At 38.3% G+C, this 16,986-nt stretch overlaps 2 protein-coding genes across 3 annotated transcripts; both read left to right on the forward strand.

The window, feature by feature from the left end:
- The first annotated feature begins 1,796 nt into the window (after positions 1–1,796).
- Positions 1,797–1,919, forward strand: LOC116805550. The gene has a single exon (XM_032738010.2). It carries the CDS (start codon positions 1,797–1,799, stop codon positions 1,917–1,919), a length of 123 nt encoding a protein of 40 aa, XP_032593901.1.
- A 1,387-nt stretch (positions 1,920–3,306) lies between these two features.
- On the forward strand, positions 3,307–13,715 carry LOC6565434 (protein-tyrosine sulfotransferase). 2 transcript variants are annotated; one of them, XM_001991084.3, is made up of 7 exons: positions 3,307–3,465; positions 4,844–4,974; positions 7,874–8,114; positions 8,249–8,428; positions 8,710–8,846; positions 8,962–9,160; positions 12,727–13,715. In XM_001991084.3, the coding sequence occupies exons 1-7, from the start codon at positions 3,307–3,309 to the stop codon at positions 13,117–13,119; spliced, it is 1,440 nt and encodes a 479-aa protein (XP_001991120.1). In that variant the 3' UTR covers positions 13,120–13,715. The 2 variants fall into 2 exon arrangements, with proteins under 2 accessions (XP_001991120.1, XP_032593900.1); XM_032738009.2 differs by having other exon boundaries at positions 8,962–9,122; positions 12,727–12,830.
- The last annotated feature ends 3,271 nt before the right edge of the window (positions 13,716–16,986 follow it).

The raw sequence follows: 16,986 nt of genomic DNA on the forward strand, positions 1-16,986 counted from the left end.
CAAAGCACAATTTTTATTTATATTATTTTGTCAAGGAAGTATATGAACAGGGACCTTCTGTCATCTGTGTAATAGTATGTCATGTGTGTGTACACAAACACACGCACTCATGACTTCAAAAGGACGACGGCGCACAGCAGACCACAAACTTGTTGTTGGTCCGGAAGTAGTTTGAGTTGCTTTGGGAGTGTCCAACAAGTGAAGTGAAGCCGTCACACGCACGCTAAAGCGTATGTGTGTAATCAGGAAAAAGGGCACCGCAGATAAGGTGCAAAAAATGTAACAAATTGGATGCTTTCATAATAAGTTTATCTTGAAATAAACCTTTGCAAAATGTTCCAAAAATGAAGTTGAGAAAACAAAATAAAAAAAATATATAATATATAATATAATATGAAAAATATACAAAAAAAAAAACTCAGAAAAGAGTCTGTAAAAAGTATGTTTCTTAAAAGTTATGCAATTAAAAGATTAAATATTCTAAGCTTGTTGCTCTTAGAAAGTGATAAGAATTGCATACTTAGAACTTTATTCAGTTGACAGCCGAAAAGCAGTAAAGAATGCAAATAGCTACTGTGCAAGTACTTATTCATGAAGATAAAATTCAATTTACCTTGTAAATATGTAAAGTTGTAGAATTTGGTAAACAAATTTAACAGCTTTTCTTTTAGCAATTTTGTTGAAAAGACTTTCATAAATACGTTTTTAGTATCTTCTTTTTGCTACAACGTAAGTCTGTTTAAACCATCTTATTATATTCTACAACTTTTGTGTGTGCTCCTTTGCATTATTTTCTACTTATTTGGTTGAATTATCTCAATCGTGCATCGCATCTAACAATGTTCTATAAAATAATATAATAATAAATCGCTTAGGTATATGTGATAGCCAACCGATAATCAAATATACTTATTGCGAGTCTTGCCACAAAACAACGCCTCCAAGCATGCCAGCAAGAAGGTTCTTTCTTTGATTAATTACAGTGCTATTATTGTTACCGGAAGGAAGTCTACTTTTTTTCCTTTTTTGAAAAGCTACGAAATTTAGCGTAAATTTTTTGTAACGAAATGCTTACGGTTCAATTTTGTAAGCTGTGCAACTTTAACTGAGCATGTTAGCGTCAAGTGCTGCCTTTCACCGGAGCTATCCACGCTTCTCCAAGCCACCGAACCACCCAGTCAGTGTAAGAGGCAAAGTCAGTGCCGGAGCAGATGCTGTGACGAATGTCGCGCCAACATCATGCACTTAACTAAGTATATGGCCACTATATGGTCGACACTTGAGCACTTGAATGACGAACACTGCACACAGCTCCTGTCACCAGGGAGCGGGAGTGGTACTGGGAGTGGCGGTGGGGTTGTGAGCAGTAAGCCGTATGCTGTAAGCAGCTTAAGCGATCCGTGGAATGTTTGCCACAAGTCACGTCCATGTGGCAAATAACACACTATGTGTGCATTATGTAGAAAGAATTTATAGATGTTTCTAATCAAATATTCCTAGCAAACGTAATAAATATGTTTCACATTATTTACACACACACACATTGAAAAGCATATACTGTATACAAAACAATTTTTCATTGGGCAAATATTTCAAGATGTTTGACTTTGTTTGCAGCTCCATGTGGAGTGTGTGTGTGTGTGTGTGCGAGTGTGCGTATGTGGTGTAGTGTTTGCTATCTGCTGTGTGTTGCCTACCATCAAAGTAGTTTTTTGGCTTTTGTTTGATTATTTGTATACTGACATTTGTACTAATAGTTCTTAATTTTGTCTATTTCTATTTCTGCTTTCACAGCTATGACGGAGGAAATAACTGGCAATTGGAGCTATTATGTGTACATATCACTAACATTGGTTCCAGTCTATTTGGCATTTCAGCTCATTAAGTTTTTGGGCTGGCAGCTATTCGTGAACAACTGAGCAAATAACCAACATTACCTGACAACAATAACAGCACTAGTCGCCTGACAGCAGCCTGAAGAGGAGTCACAATCAAAATTTAAATTGTAATTGGAATTGTGGTTGAGAATTTGGGTGTTGGGTTTTGGGAGTTGGAAGCTGGAAGCTGGCAGCTGGCAGCTGACAGCTTGCACCTGCGAGTCATCGAGCTGCCGCTGCAGTTTCAAAAGGTGCGTAGTCACTCGAAGGCAGTCGCTGCTATCAGTCGAGGGTCGTCAAGAGTGCCGGAAAGTACTGCTGCGGAACACTGAGAACCATGTAAGCATTGCTAAAGTCGAGCCTGAGGCAGCAGCCGTTACAAATAATTTGAAAAGTATTTAAATATGCTTATGACTGAAGTTTTTTACTTTTGCAGAGACGGCGACAGAAACGCACAAAAAGCGAATCCAAAAGAGAGAGTGAATGAGGCAAAGCTAGTCAGAAAGTTGAAGACAGATAAAAAAAGAGAGAGAGATATTTGAAGTTTCATCTAGGCAGCCAGATCCTGAAGCAAATGCCTCCCCACCCTACACACGCACTGTGGCGGTAATATAAAACATAATTTGCTTAAGTAAATATGTTTAAAATGCAATAAAAAACAACGCAGCCCAGAAAACAGATAGCAGAGAAGCAACGTAAACGATAAACCCCTGCACAGGGCACAGCTGTTTGCGCATTTGTAGTTGAGTGTTGAAATTGAAGTCAGAGTGTTAGTTGCTGCTGGCAGATGGTCATGCTGACCCCAATGGGACGCTGAGTGGGCGTGAGGATGGACAAAGGCAGATAAGGTCGAGGAAATGCAAAGCAATCAACGTCATAAACAAACGTCAGGAACAGCAGAAGGAGCAGGAACAGGATTTGAAACAGCTGCAGCAGCAGCAGCAGCCGGAGAAGAGTGGATGCTCCAAAGACGCAATCATATTGCCGTGGTAATCTGCAACAACAATAAGTAAAACACAAGAAGCCGTGACTTTAACCGGAACAGCAATAGCCGCAACCCAAAGCCAGTCAAAGCAAGCCAAGTGCAAATAGAAGCAGCAACTGTTCAAGAAAGCAAACTAAATCTCATAGGCGCCTGTCGGCTGCAGCTCAAAAAAAAAAAAAGAGAAAAAAAAAGAAACCAATTTGCATACTTAAGCTGTGTAACGTCCGGCAGCGGCTGCTATTCTGCTAAGGAAGTCAGTCTGCCAAACGGACTCATTGCTGTCAGTCAGTTAGTCAGTCGAATCAATAGGGCAAAGCAAATAGACACGTGGAGCGCACTGGAGCTGGACTTCAACAGTTTGCTGATTGAAATCAAAAAGCAGTTAGCTTCACACCTCAGTTGGCCGCAAGCAGCAAAGCAACAAATCAGCAAGCGACTCACAAGATGCGTCTGCCATACCGCAACAAGAAGGTCACCCTTTGGGTGTTATTCGGCATAATTGTCGTCACCATGTTCCTATTCAAATTCACCGAGCTGCGCCCCACCTGCCTATTCAAAGTGGATGCCACAAACGATATGTCATCGCAAATGGTGCGCATGGAGGTAAGAAAATACATAAGCATACATATACATACTATATACATATATATATAGATGCAATATATCACACATCCAATCACACACACACACACAAACACACACACAAACACATGAACAGAACGGAACTCAACTAGAGTATTTACACTTGTGGGTATGAACGTATTTAGAAGGGACCAGTTGCCAGGCGACGATTGCAGATGATAAATCAAAGTGTGGCAAGAGCAACGCCAACAACAATCCCAAGCAGCAGCAACAGTCTCAGCATTTATGTGTCGCCTCTATATAAGCCCAAAGGAGAGGATAACTAATTTCATGTTGACTGCACACGCTGACCTGACCGCAAGTCATTGGGGATTTTGCTGGTTATCGGATGGCTGAACATCATTCTCTAAATACAAAAACAAAAAGATTGTAGCAGTGGTGCTGGTGGCTAGCGGTTAGATTGATGTTAGCCTATGCCTTGATCATACTTACTACATTTATATTTAAAGTATGGCTGAACTAACTGAACCGCACTCGTTGCTCCTAAATAGCTTAAGCCTTTCAATGTAACCACAACGTAACATTTGCCCCAATTTCTAATTGCCCAAATCAATAATTCATTATTAGGCCACTTTCTGTGTTTGCGCTTGTCGCATTCTTATCACATCACAGCGGTCATCCGATAAGTCCAAAGCATATGTATATATATATATATATATATATATATATATATATATATATATATATATGGATGTGTGTGTGCTTGTGTCAGATAGCGCTTCCCCTTATCGAATCGATTTTAAATGCTAACTGAAGCCCAAAATGTGGAAGATACCACAGAGATAACCAATTGGCAAATCGCTAAGCGACAAAAAAGTATGTTCTTTTTTTTGTAATATAATTTCACGCATATATTGCCCACAATGATTCAGCAATTTTAAGCAGCTGATATTATGGGCTTAGACTCTTGAGTTTAACGCTTTTCTCAAGCCATTTTTCAAACTGCGCAGGAAAATCCTTTAAATTGACATTAATGCGACAGGCACGCAAAAGGTTAACGGGCTTCTGTTACCAATACACACACACACACACATGCACAGACGCACACACAGACACACACATGCACAAACACACACACATACACATACGCAACAGTCTATTTTTCGTGTGTATGCGACAACTTTTGGTCCATGCAAATTCAGTTGGCATCAGCGTCACTTGCCTGACATCCAGGCAGCCCCTCATCGCTCATCCCTCATCCGTTCGCCCCATAATTATGATCATTATCATCGTGGAAACACGTAATTTTTACCAGCAACTTTTCTCTAATTTAATTTAATTTCTTTTTTCTTTCCATTTTTTGCTTTCACCACCTGGTTTCTGGTTGTATACGGCCCAGAAATACGTCACAGATGACAATCAGCGCGTTTATTCATACAACCGTGAGATGCCATTAATATTCATAGGCGGTGTGCCCAGATCTGGTACGACATTAATGCGCGCCATGTTGGATGCTCATCCCGATGTGCGGTAAGTTTGCCACGGTGTGTCCTTACCCCAACACGTACCCACTCAAGCATACAAGCATTTGCATGCAACCACGCTACTGGCCACATTTCACTTTAAGGCAAAACAGTTGAAGTCAACAGGTCAGGCTTTACAGATTATCCAAAGTTTGTTGAAGCCATTTAAACCAGATGCTCATTTGCGTAGAGTAAAATGAATTAAAGTTGATATATATATATATATACGGCGTAATTATATCGTTTGCATCTACATAAAGTATACAGTTGTCAAAGCTTTGCTTTCCACACAGATTCTACAATCATAGTACATTCGGAAAAAGAAAACTTAGAATCGTATCTTATCTTATTATTTAGAAAGCCTCTTTGCAATACGGAAGTTTCTAATTATAGTTCAAGTTTTCACATTTTAAATAGTTTATAAACACATTCAATTTAATTTAAGATTCGACGACGATTCAGACCCGAGACGGCAGCTAATCTCATAGCTGTCGAGAGAGCAAATTTCCTTACAATTTTTACTTTTTTGAAATATTTGCTATCATTGAGAAATGTAATTCTCATAAAAAAAGACTTTCTATTTGAAGAATTTTTATTCCGTGTAATTAGAAATTATTTAAAAAAACTAGAACATTTTTCTGGGTTTCTTTGAATTATATTCTGAGCCTGCAATTAATTACAAAATAAGAAGCTATACATTTGAAATCGATTGCGCCATTTGAAATGTGATGTAAATTTGGATGTATGTATGCAAAAGCTGATTTGTTGTTTACGTTTACAAAGCTATCCGAGTCAGAAACACTGGCAGCGAGTATTTTGAGTTGAATCCAATAATCGCTGGTTTTATTCAAAAATAATTAAATGTAGATTTCGCGTGCCCAGGATAAGTGTACATAATGTTCATAATACAAACTCAATTGATAGACGTGAGCCGACATGGGTGGAAACGCCATAAGACAACATGGTTAGCTCATATTCGAAGCATGTTTATCACATGACATGATGGATGGGTCCATTTAGGCTGAAGGCGTCCGTGTGGCGGGGTTATTCGCATGTTTGTGGGCTCCAGTTACACTCTGAGTTAGATTAGTTTTCGTTACGCATGAGTAATCAGCCACGACGTCCTCCACACAGGTGAGGTGCAAGAAAATCCTTAGAGAGAGGTGGATTGAAAGAGACGAGTGCGCAAGCAATTGGTGGGCGTTATTTGTTTTGTCTGCTTATTTTAATAGCAATTTGCATTTTTTACAGTACTGATTCTTGTCTGTCGAGTCGTAGCTACTGACTTGTGCTTGGCTATTGCTTCCTGGTTCCTGGCTCCTGCGTCCTGGTTCATGACTGCTGACAGAATTCAGCGCCACTTTTTCTGATGGCTGCACAATTTCCGCTATTTAAAAACTTACTTCCGACCCAAGCAAGAGCCAGGGACGCATATAGTTAAACTTGTACCAAAAGCTATATATAAATGCAGCTACAAATACATGAAAAGATTCGTGTATCTGTGTCTGTGTGTGTGTGTGTGTGTGCTAAAAATATATGTACCTATTCCAGCACTGTTTTTTTGCGCTGGCCTCGTTAGCTTTTGTTCGTCCGATTTGCATATAAGCCACGCGCATGTAATTGCTCCAAGATTATATATATATATTTATATATTATATACATATACATTTATATATGTATGTATATATATATGCCGCCTTTGTCTAGCTTCAGTTAGCCGAAAGAGTGTGGAAACTATGAGAATCATGCTCTCAAAGGCCATGCAAGTTGAGAAATTTCTATGGAGCCACATTGCCATTAAACTTAAATGCTCCTCTGTGAATTTCGAGCAAATGAGTGAATCATAAAATTGGATATAGGATTGCGACTGGCGAGGGTACACTCTAGATCGTCATCAAAAAATCAGGCCACAAAGTTCACATTCTAAAATGTATAAAAAACTGTCTTAATTCTTCTTCGATCTTGTTCGATCCTGTTAGCGCAAAAGATTCAGAATAATCAGAAATATAGTTCTGATTTGAGCTATATATATATATATATCTATAGCTATATTATATAAAGTTGCGTATTCTTTCAACAATACAATGCTGTTACGCCCAAAAGTATGCTATCATATTATGTATTTAGCAATTTATTCATTGACCCATCGACTTTTTATGTATTTAGACTAGATATCCGTCAGCTATTCAAAGTGATTGGATGCATGCATAACTGTTATTCCATTCAATGTAATTAGCAAATTTGGAAATTAATTGCACTTCCATCGTGGAACCGAAGTGAAACCCAAAGTGAAATCACATTAGACGACTTAATCGATTTCGCTTAAGTTTCACTGGGATTCGCTGAGTTTCTGTAGTTGTAGTAGAAGTAATCAACTTCTGCTAAAGTTAGACATGGGCCACAACTTTTCTTGAATCGCAGTTCCCAATCATTTTCAGTGCATTGTTAATTTGCAAATTAAATGACCCCAAATACAAAAAAAGCAATTCAACTGCAAGCCAACATAGTTCGCTAAGTAAAGCTCACAAGTTTGCGTACACTTCGAAGGCTGAATGCTGGTCTAAAAAGTGGCAAACTAAAATTGCCACGTATAGCGTTTCAATGTTGGTGGGCTAGAGTCGTATCCGTTTCCATTTAGTCGATTGTATTAGCAAAGGTCCAGGCCTGCAACGGACAACGATGCGGTGGTAGGGTCTGTCAAACATCATTGTTGTGCACTGCTGTTTTGTAACATGGCTTCGCATCCTCGTCCTCATGCTCATGCTCAACGTTCTTGTGCTTGTTCTCGTCCTCGTCCTCGTCCTCGTCCTCATACTCATACCTATTCGCATTCACATTCACATTCCTTTCATCCTTCCGCCCTTCGCGTCCTTGCTTATTCGCTTTTGTATGTCTCATCCATTTAGCTGCGGGCAGGAGACGCGCGTCATTCCGCGCATTTTGCAGCTACGCTCGCACTGGCTGAAGTCCGAGAAGGAGTCGCTGCGACTGCAGGAGGCCGGCATCACCAAGGAGGTCATGAACAGCGCCATAGCACAGTTCTGCTTGGAAATCATTGCGAAACATGGCGAGCCGGCGCCGCGCTTATGTAACAAGGATCCGCTAACGCTCAAAATGGGCTCCTATGTAATCGAGCTATTTCCCAATGTAAGCCACATATAGCATACATTCACACACAGACACACACACACACACACATGCATGTACATATAGTGTAGAAGTGTACATAAAGTGTATCGCATGCACACACATATTCACTCTTCTATTGTCGGTATACGCAGGCCAAATTCTTGTTCATGGTGCGAGATGGACGGGCGACGGTTCATTCGATTATATCCCGCAAGGTGACAATCACCGGCTTCGATTTGACCAGCTACCGTCAGTGCATGCAGAAATGGAACCACGCCATTGAGCTGATGCACGAACAGTGCCGGGACATTGGCAAGGACCGTTGCATGATGGTGAGTCGTTTCCATCTAGCTGATATCCCGTCCCCAGCAAGGGTTGAGGAGTTGAGGAGTTGAGTCGTTGTATCCTCACTAGATTATCTAATTAATTAAAGCAATAGAAATTGCTGATAAGTGAGAGTAATTAATCTATTCTCGAAAGTAATTAAGTTATTGATCGTAGGATAAATCCTTTAGACAATTACGATTATGCATATGTATAATCAGCTAATTGACTAGATAACTAGCAACTAATTATTATTCGGACTAAAACTAATCATATCTTATTGTACTAGGTGTATTATGAGCAGCTGGTGCTGCATCCGGAGGAATGGATGCGCAAAATCTTAAAGTTCTTGGAGGTGCCATGGAACGAGGCGGTGCTGCATCATGAGGAGTTCATCAATAAGCCCAACGGTGTACCGCTATCCAAGTGAGTAATTGATGCCCCTCAGTAGCCGCAGCAACAGCAGCTGCTGGTTGCCTTATAAATTCAATGGACCTTTAATGTGCCCCTTTCTATTGCTAATCCGCTCATGCGTGCGCAGAGTGGAACGGTCCTCGGATCAGGTAATCAAGCCCGTCAACCTTGAGGCGCTGTCCAAGTGGGTGGGACAGATACCCGTCGATGTGGTGCGCGATATGGCTGACATTGCGCCCATGCTCTCCGTGCTGGGCTACGATCCGTATGCGAATCCGCCGGACTACGGTAAGCCAGATGCATGGGTGCAGGACAATACATCTAAGGTATGTGCAACAAACAATCAAACAGGCAGACAGCCAGGCGATAGTCAAGCAGGCAGGCAGACAGACAGACAGTCAGACAGACAGACAGACAGACAGACAGACAGACATACATACATACAGACAGACAGGCAGATAGTTAATCGAGCAGGCGCAATGTACATAAAAACAGTCAACCGATACCTTTACCCAATCCCATTTCCATTTCCATGTCCATCTGCATGTGCATTCCCGTTCCCATTCCCATTCCCGTTCTCATTTCCACATCCGTTCTACCATGCCCGGTCCAGATATATTCCCAAAGCATTCAAAATGGCGCCCATCCTTTTTGTTGTCATTTCAGTTAACATTTTGTGTTGTCATTTCGTTGCGCTCCGCTTTTTGTGCTTGTCCCTCCAGCCAGAGTTGTAGCTGTTGTTGTTGTTTTTTGGTGTCGTTGTTGTCGCCATTGTCGTTCTCTGTTGGCTTCTGTCATTGCCATATTTTGCACTTTTGCTTTGTGGCTACGATTACAGCATTGTTGGCCAAATCCTCAGTTTCTCACATTTCTGCCCTTTCACATATGCCCTGACATCTGTATATCCTGTATATCTGTATATCCTGTTCAATGTTACCATTCGTCTGTTCAAATACAAGCCCGATTCAATGTTACCATTTGTTAGTTGGCGTCTCGAATTTCCATGCATTATTTATCATTCTTCATCTTTTTTATATAAATTTAATATGCTTTCCATTACCTTATCATCTTTTTTAAGCTTTAAGATATCTCTTAGTCCATCAAGATCTCACTCTCTTACTCCTCTATGTAGTCGATATTAGCTAGTCTGGCCGTCTTACTTGTTACACTTGATTTTGTGTTTGGTTTTGTTTTATTTTGTTTCGTTTGTTTGTTTCTTGCACTCGCCTTTTTTGCACTCTTGCATTTTTTTTATATTTATTTATTTGTTTTGTATTTGTGTTGTTTTTTTTTTTAAATTTTTATTTGTTTCAGCCACTACATAAGGCATTGTTGGTATTGTTCTTGTTGTTGATGTTTTTGAAGCTGTGCTTCCTGGGGCGGCACACGCACACACACACATACACAGGGGGGACAAATAAGGGGGCCATATATGTGTATGTATATGTGGATGTTGCACAAGCAACCATATTGATAACCACGTTGATAATGACGTTGGCTCCATGCCTGGGATATAAGATGCATTTGGTTGGTTTGGGGCACGTTTAGCTTGCAAAAATAAAGAGTTGCATATGAATGTGTCTGTGGTATACACAAAGCAAAGACTACACATAAATTTAGCTTTCTTTGGTTGCATGCTTATTTGCTGCCTGTTGCAAAGTGGGTCGCGCATTATACATTCTCCTGCTGGGCACACAACGCATCTAAGAACACACATAAAAATGAAAATATATATAAATAAACATATTTAAACAATTGTTTAACGAAAAAGAAGAAGACGACCTACTTTACAAACTAGCAACTGTGAATTCATTTGTCAGTAGTTATTTAGTTATTGGGTTGTTTTATTCAACACTTACCCTCGGGCCAAATGCGTAGATTGAAAACTAAAAACTGTAAATACACATTTATTATTCAAATTCGAAAAGCCCAGAGAGACTTTTAATATGCACATCTAAAAAGCTTAATAATAACATTTTCTGCAGCGTGGAAATGAAACTGTTCATTATGAGCCGAAATAATAAATTACATGCAACTGGAACCGCAGCCCGAGGCAAAAACAAAAAAAGTTCGGATTGCACATCCTGTCGTGTGAAGTGCTGCACAGCTGCTGTTTTCCATGGGCGCGTTAAATTAGCGGCTAATTAATTAGAGCAGCTCAACTGAGTCAAGTCGAGTGCTGAGTGGTGCAGGCAGTGCGAGAGTGGAATGGGGGTTGGGCTGGATGCATCCTTTTGGATGCAGGATGTTTGGTTGTGCATGCCGCCCGCTTCAGCTTGACAACTTGAAGTGGCCGACATTTGCTCGAGGACTGCTCATAAATTAAAATTTTGCAAACAACTGACAAGCAGCTGCTGCTGTTGCTGTTGCTGTTGCTGTTGATGTTGCTGCTGCAGCTGCAGCTGTTGTTGCTTTTGTTGGTGCTGCCGCTACATGGCTCTTAACGCTCGGTCGGTTGGACGGTCGAACGGTTGGTTGGTTGGTTGGTTGGTTGGTTGGTTGGTTGGATGGCTGGATGGTTGGCTGCCAGCTGCAGGTGATTCAGGTGGTGCGGTTGAAAGCGTTGTGTTCAACTCCATTTGACTGAACCGTTGATTTTATTTTATTTTTTTTCGTTAGATGCTGTCACGTGGCAGCTCGCTCTCACTGCGGCAATTTCTGTCAGACAAACTGTAAAAAATGTGTGTGTGTGTGTGCGTGTGTGTGTGTGTGTGTGCGTGGCATTACGCCATAAATGCCAATTTAAATTGCCAAGAAAGGAGACACAGCTATCTGTAAATATTTGTGTGTTCATACATTTGTGCACATATATTTATATATGTATGTGTGTGTGTGTGTGTGTGTGTGTCTATATATACATTTGCATGCAATTGAAATGGTGGTTATTAGTCCTGGGCTACATGCCCCAAACAGTTAGCCTGCCACACATTTACACTCACAGACCCACACTCACACAACATCATATCGATTTGTGGATATGTTTAAGGCATTTATAATCAATTGAAAGGCTGCCAATTTTATTTTATGCACATAATTTATGTTAATTGCAAACATATTAAATTGACATTATTTTTTATTGTCCGCGGAACAGAAGCGATGTGTGTTGAGCGAGGTTGGTAGAAACTTAATCAATGTTGTTGGCATTTTAATATAAAGCACGAATGAAAAATTCAATTAAAAATATATTGAACGAGCAACTTTGATAAAAGCTATAAGTCGGCGGTGCTTAAAAGCCCTCGTCATGATTAATTAGCCTTTCAACTGATTGACAATTATTATGTGCGATATATTTGCCCGTCATAGAGAGGTCAGCGAACCATCTTTGATGATTCTTGGACAGAAGTGCATGTTATGTTAAATTATTAAAAATGTCCATGCAAATATTGATGATTAAAGCTTGCACTCAACTTGAATTGAATATGGCAAGCAGCCTGGTCTATTTCGATTGCCGCAGATGTGGCAAGAGCGTAATTAATTATGCCAAAATACTGGCGATGTCGGCATCGCATTTACACTTCATGATGCATCTGTTTGCATACGTGATATGGCGGCTTTGTGGGTGTGTTAGTTGGCGGGTGTAATCTGCTATTACAATGGCACATCACAACAATAATACTAAGAACAACAACAACAATAACAACAACAATCAGAATAACAAGAACGATAATGGAAACAACAAATATTGCAAGTGCTCGAATTATGCTTGCATGTGCAGGATACTCATACGTATACGTATACGTGTGTGTATGTATATGTGTATGTATGTAGGTATTTGTATGGTATATGGTATATGATATCGAGTACCGTCATGTCGGCTAAAATATGACTATATGCATATATATATGCTAATATTGTAACATAACTGATTCATTCCTGTTTATTTTGTATATAGCTAAAAGCCAACCGCATTCTGTGGGAAAGTAAAGCGAAGCAAGTGCTGCAGATGGATACCAAATCAGAGGACAACAACAATTTTCATAAAAATAATGAGGATAATAATATTGAGAACAACAATAGCAACAGTAAAAATAACAACATGTTTAATATCAATAATTTAATGCCAGAGCAACAAAATCAACAGCAGGGGGCGAACCCCGAACAGGAGCAGGGGCAGGAGTCAGAGCAGTCACAGCTGCTGCATCGGCAACAACAGCAGAGACAAAAGCCAAAGGATGTCATAACGATAAAGCAGCTGCCGCCTAGCTACAAAAACAGCAACAATAACAACAACAACCACAACAACAACAATGGCAAGCAATATGTCAGTGCACTGGAGGACACATGATATCCGCATATACCGATAAGATTACCGCGTGGCAAACATTGAGACGACACACAATGGTAACGGGAGAACGGCAACAGCAGTTTTAATAGCAAACAGCAACAGAGACCCATCAAATGTTAGCTAACCAATTTGAAATTGTATTATCAAGAGTAAGCACATGCATATGCATGTATATGTATGTATATATTGGCATGTTATTTATGTTATGTAAGATGCTTTCAACTGTTATGTGTTGTGACCAGGACTAAGTACCAAATTTGAAAAGCGATCAACCAGCTAATTCTGACACGATTGCCGCATATAAGACACAATATATACAACCAACTACACTTTTACATATACACATACATATTATTGGTGTACACATAAGTTATAGATGATTAATATGTACCACCAATAATAATAAAAAGAAAATGAAACAACTTTAACCAAATAAAACAACTCGTTGCAGGATGCTCACTGCACAGCTCCTCTTAAATACTATACCCACACTATTGTTATAACGACTAAATAGTAAATTTACATACATTTATATAGCCTTTGGCCATTTTAAAATGTTTTTTATAAACGTTTTTTCGAGACTTGTGTCCATTTAATATTGTTTATTACTCTTTTTTTTCTACTTGTAAGTCACAAATGTAATTTAATGTTTGTACAGTATGCATATAAAGTACTATACTTTTTTCTTTTTTTTTTTTTTGTTAAATAAACAAATTTTTATAATTCCCTGAATCTCAAGCTTTAAATGTGTCCGCATTGAGAGACGGCGCTCTTAGCGTTGAGAGTTCTAGCTGAGAGCTCAAAGTATAATTTTAGATTTGTTCACAAATTATATTTATCTTCATGTGTTGATTTCATTTTTAGCACAAGAATTAGCTTTTTACTGATTGTAAAGCTATACAAATGTTTAAGAGTGGCATACAAACAAAATTGTAATAGCTTTTAGCGTGAATAATTCAAATATTTTTGAATACATGTGTGTATGTATGTATACAAAATTACAATGTGAAGTTTAGCTTGAAATTGTGCAAAATATATACGAAAATAGGCTACATATATTTTTTTTTTAAATATAATTGACTGAATTTATCTTCGTGAATTATAATATATATATACATACATACAACAGATATACTTATATATACACTAACATATAAATGTCTAATGTAAATTCAAGTTGTAATAGTTGAATACGTACATATGTGTGTGCATATGTACGTACATGTGTGTCTGTGCGACATTTTAAATTTAAAATTAAAATTAAGTAAACAAAAAACGCGAGTAGGCTTAAAATCGAAGAGCTGTTGATGTTATAAGGCTTAGTTTAATTCAAATCAAATCAAATTAAATCTGATGAACGTTTTGTTTTAGCAGAAGCGAATATGCCCCACGTACATTGTTGCACTACTGTCCGTCCCCACTTGTGTGTGTGTGTGTGTGTGCGTGTGTGCGTGGCTTATGCTTGTGTCTCTGCGGAAGGGATGAAAGCATGTACTTACAGTTAGCTTTAGCCTCTAACGTTTTTTTTCTTTATATTTAATTACTTATTTTATTCTTGAGCATTGTTAAAAAGAATTGCTGACAATAAATAAATAAATGAATTTGCGAAATGCATACCAAAAAAAAAACAAAAAACAAAACAAAAAGAACAAAAACGAAAGACCATAGCAGAAATAATATTATCGATGTTTGATTCTGAGGAAAACGTCGAATGTCGCTATATGCCTCACTCTCATTACATACATGCATATAATGATGTATGTATAAATTAGAGTTGGGTCACGCGTATAATTACTATTATTATAATTATGTATGCATGTGAAAAGTGATTATGTGAATGTGAATGTGAACTATTTTTTATTAGCTCCTTGGGGAAATTTTGTTTTAAATATTTACCCTAACATTATATGTTGGCAGTTGCTGCAGGTAAAAAAAGAAAAGAACAGAAAAGAAAATCTTAGAATAAGAAAAATACGACTATGTATATACCACATAAGTGAATGTTATTGTAAAATGCGCATCTTGAGAAATGGGTGAGAGGGGAGCAGCGTGCTAGCAGCTGACAGACAATCAAAGCTCAATTACAAATACTAAAAGCCCAATACACAACTACTTTTGAATGTTAGCCAATTTATAATATGTATGTTTATCAAAATTATAATTATGACTAAGCTGTTTGCCAACACACGCTGCGAGATCCAACGAAAATTAAAAATGAAAGCCCAATTACAATACGATAACTCTGACATCAAATCAACTATTGGATTGGGTATTAAATAAATGGATAAATATATACATACATGCATAATAATACATAACATAAGCGTATTGTACAATATTTATTAATGACAACAACAACATCCAACAAAGCAAAAATAAAAAATATTTAAAATATATTATAAAAATTTAAAAATAAAATAAAAGTTAAACATAAAAATGTATGCGTTAGCCATTTATTTTTTCATTTTCGGTTTTTATAAGGTGGATTTGGAATAAATGCAAGCTGTGTTATTACTGTTCGCCATCATCGCATATAGTCCTGATCAGGGATCGGATACTTCCTGCATCATTGGCAGGCAGCTTGTACATCAGCTGGAGCTGCAGCTGGCATCTCGCTACGCATCATACATCATCAAAGATTCACCTGACGGATGCGCATGCCATGCGGAAGCTCACAGGAAAGACTTTCATCGATTAGCACTCAAAGATTTCCAGGATTCAAGAAAATTTTTTTTGAAAAAAATAACTTTTTCAAAACAGGAACATGCTCGTAGCTCTACCGTATCCTTGCGGATCTTGGCGATTCCTTTGCCAAACATTTCGTTCAGAGCAGGCTGGCAACAACGATTTGGTAATTTCGACTCATTTGACGTTCGTTCTAAATTTGCATAAATACTTGGGTTCTTAGACAATCCATTATCCTTGAATGCATTTCGATTAGAATATATGCAACGTTATGGCCGAATTGAAGCCATTTTTCACACCGTTTGTGTGCTAATATGCCTCAATTTTCTTTACGTACGGGCAATTCAGGCAATGCAGCACTTAGTTTGTGTCCCTGCTGCGTGCATATATTATCCTAAATAGCAACCTGCAATAGCAACCTGTAGAAGGACCATCGACTTAAAAAAAAAACATTTTGGTATACGAATAGTTTGTGCACTTGTAACTTGAATTGATGGACACACATCAGTGTATATTTGATTACTAGTAGCTTAAATATTTTTTTTTTTTAGCGCCAAAAAATGTTATAACCTTTTTTATTATTTTCTAATTCTAATTTTGAAATATTTACAATAAATTTTTATTTTGAATTGATTTATTTTGATTGTATTTTTTCTTTCTCGACGTTCAATAAAAATAGTGTAAAGTTTTTGGTAAATGAGTGCGAGAGAAACTGAAATTGGAAATTGCGGCCTCGAGGCACAGCCTGTGAAATATATATATATGTATATATATCAATCAACAGTCCGAGGTTTCATTATGATAAGCTAGAGTTTAAATTCAGTCGAAATAAAACATCCGAACAGAACAAACTGTTTTTTTTTTTACTAAAAACCGCATGGACTCAATTAATATATGTATATATATGTACATGTCTACATAATGCGACGATGTTTAGAGACTGGATCCTTTTATCGGTCTCTAAAATTTACTCAAGTTTTCCCCAGCCTTTTATAATATGCGAGGTTGGCCAAGTCATCTCACAGTGCGTAGTAATCGGATAATTATTATCTGAGCCCCAGCGTAGCAGATTTGGTCCAATGCCTGAAGATTGAACACAGATGGCATACGTAAGTGTATGACAGTCTTCATCCCTTCATCACCCACAACAGTGTTACAGCATACACTCACAAACAAAATAAA

The sequence above is a fragment of the Drosophila grimshawi genome, unplaced genomic scaffold (assembly GCF_018153295.1).
Source record: "Drosophila grimshawi isolate 15287-2541.00 unplaced genomic scaffold, ASM1815329v1 contig_1006, whole genome shotgun sequence".
Classification (NCBI taxonomy): domain Eukaryota; kingdom Metazoa; phylum Arthropoda; class Insecta; order Diptera; family Drosophilidae; genus Drosophila; species Drosophila grimshawi.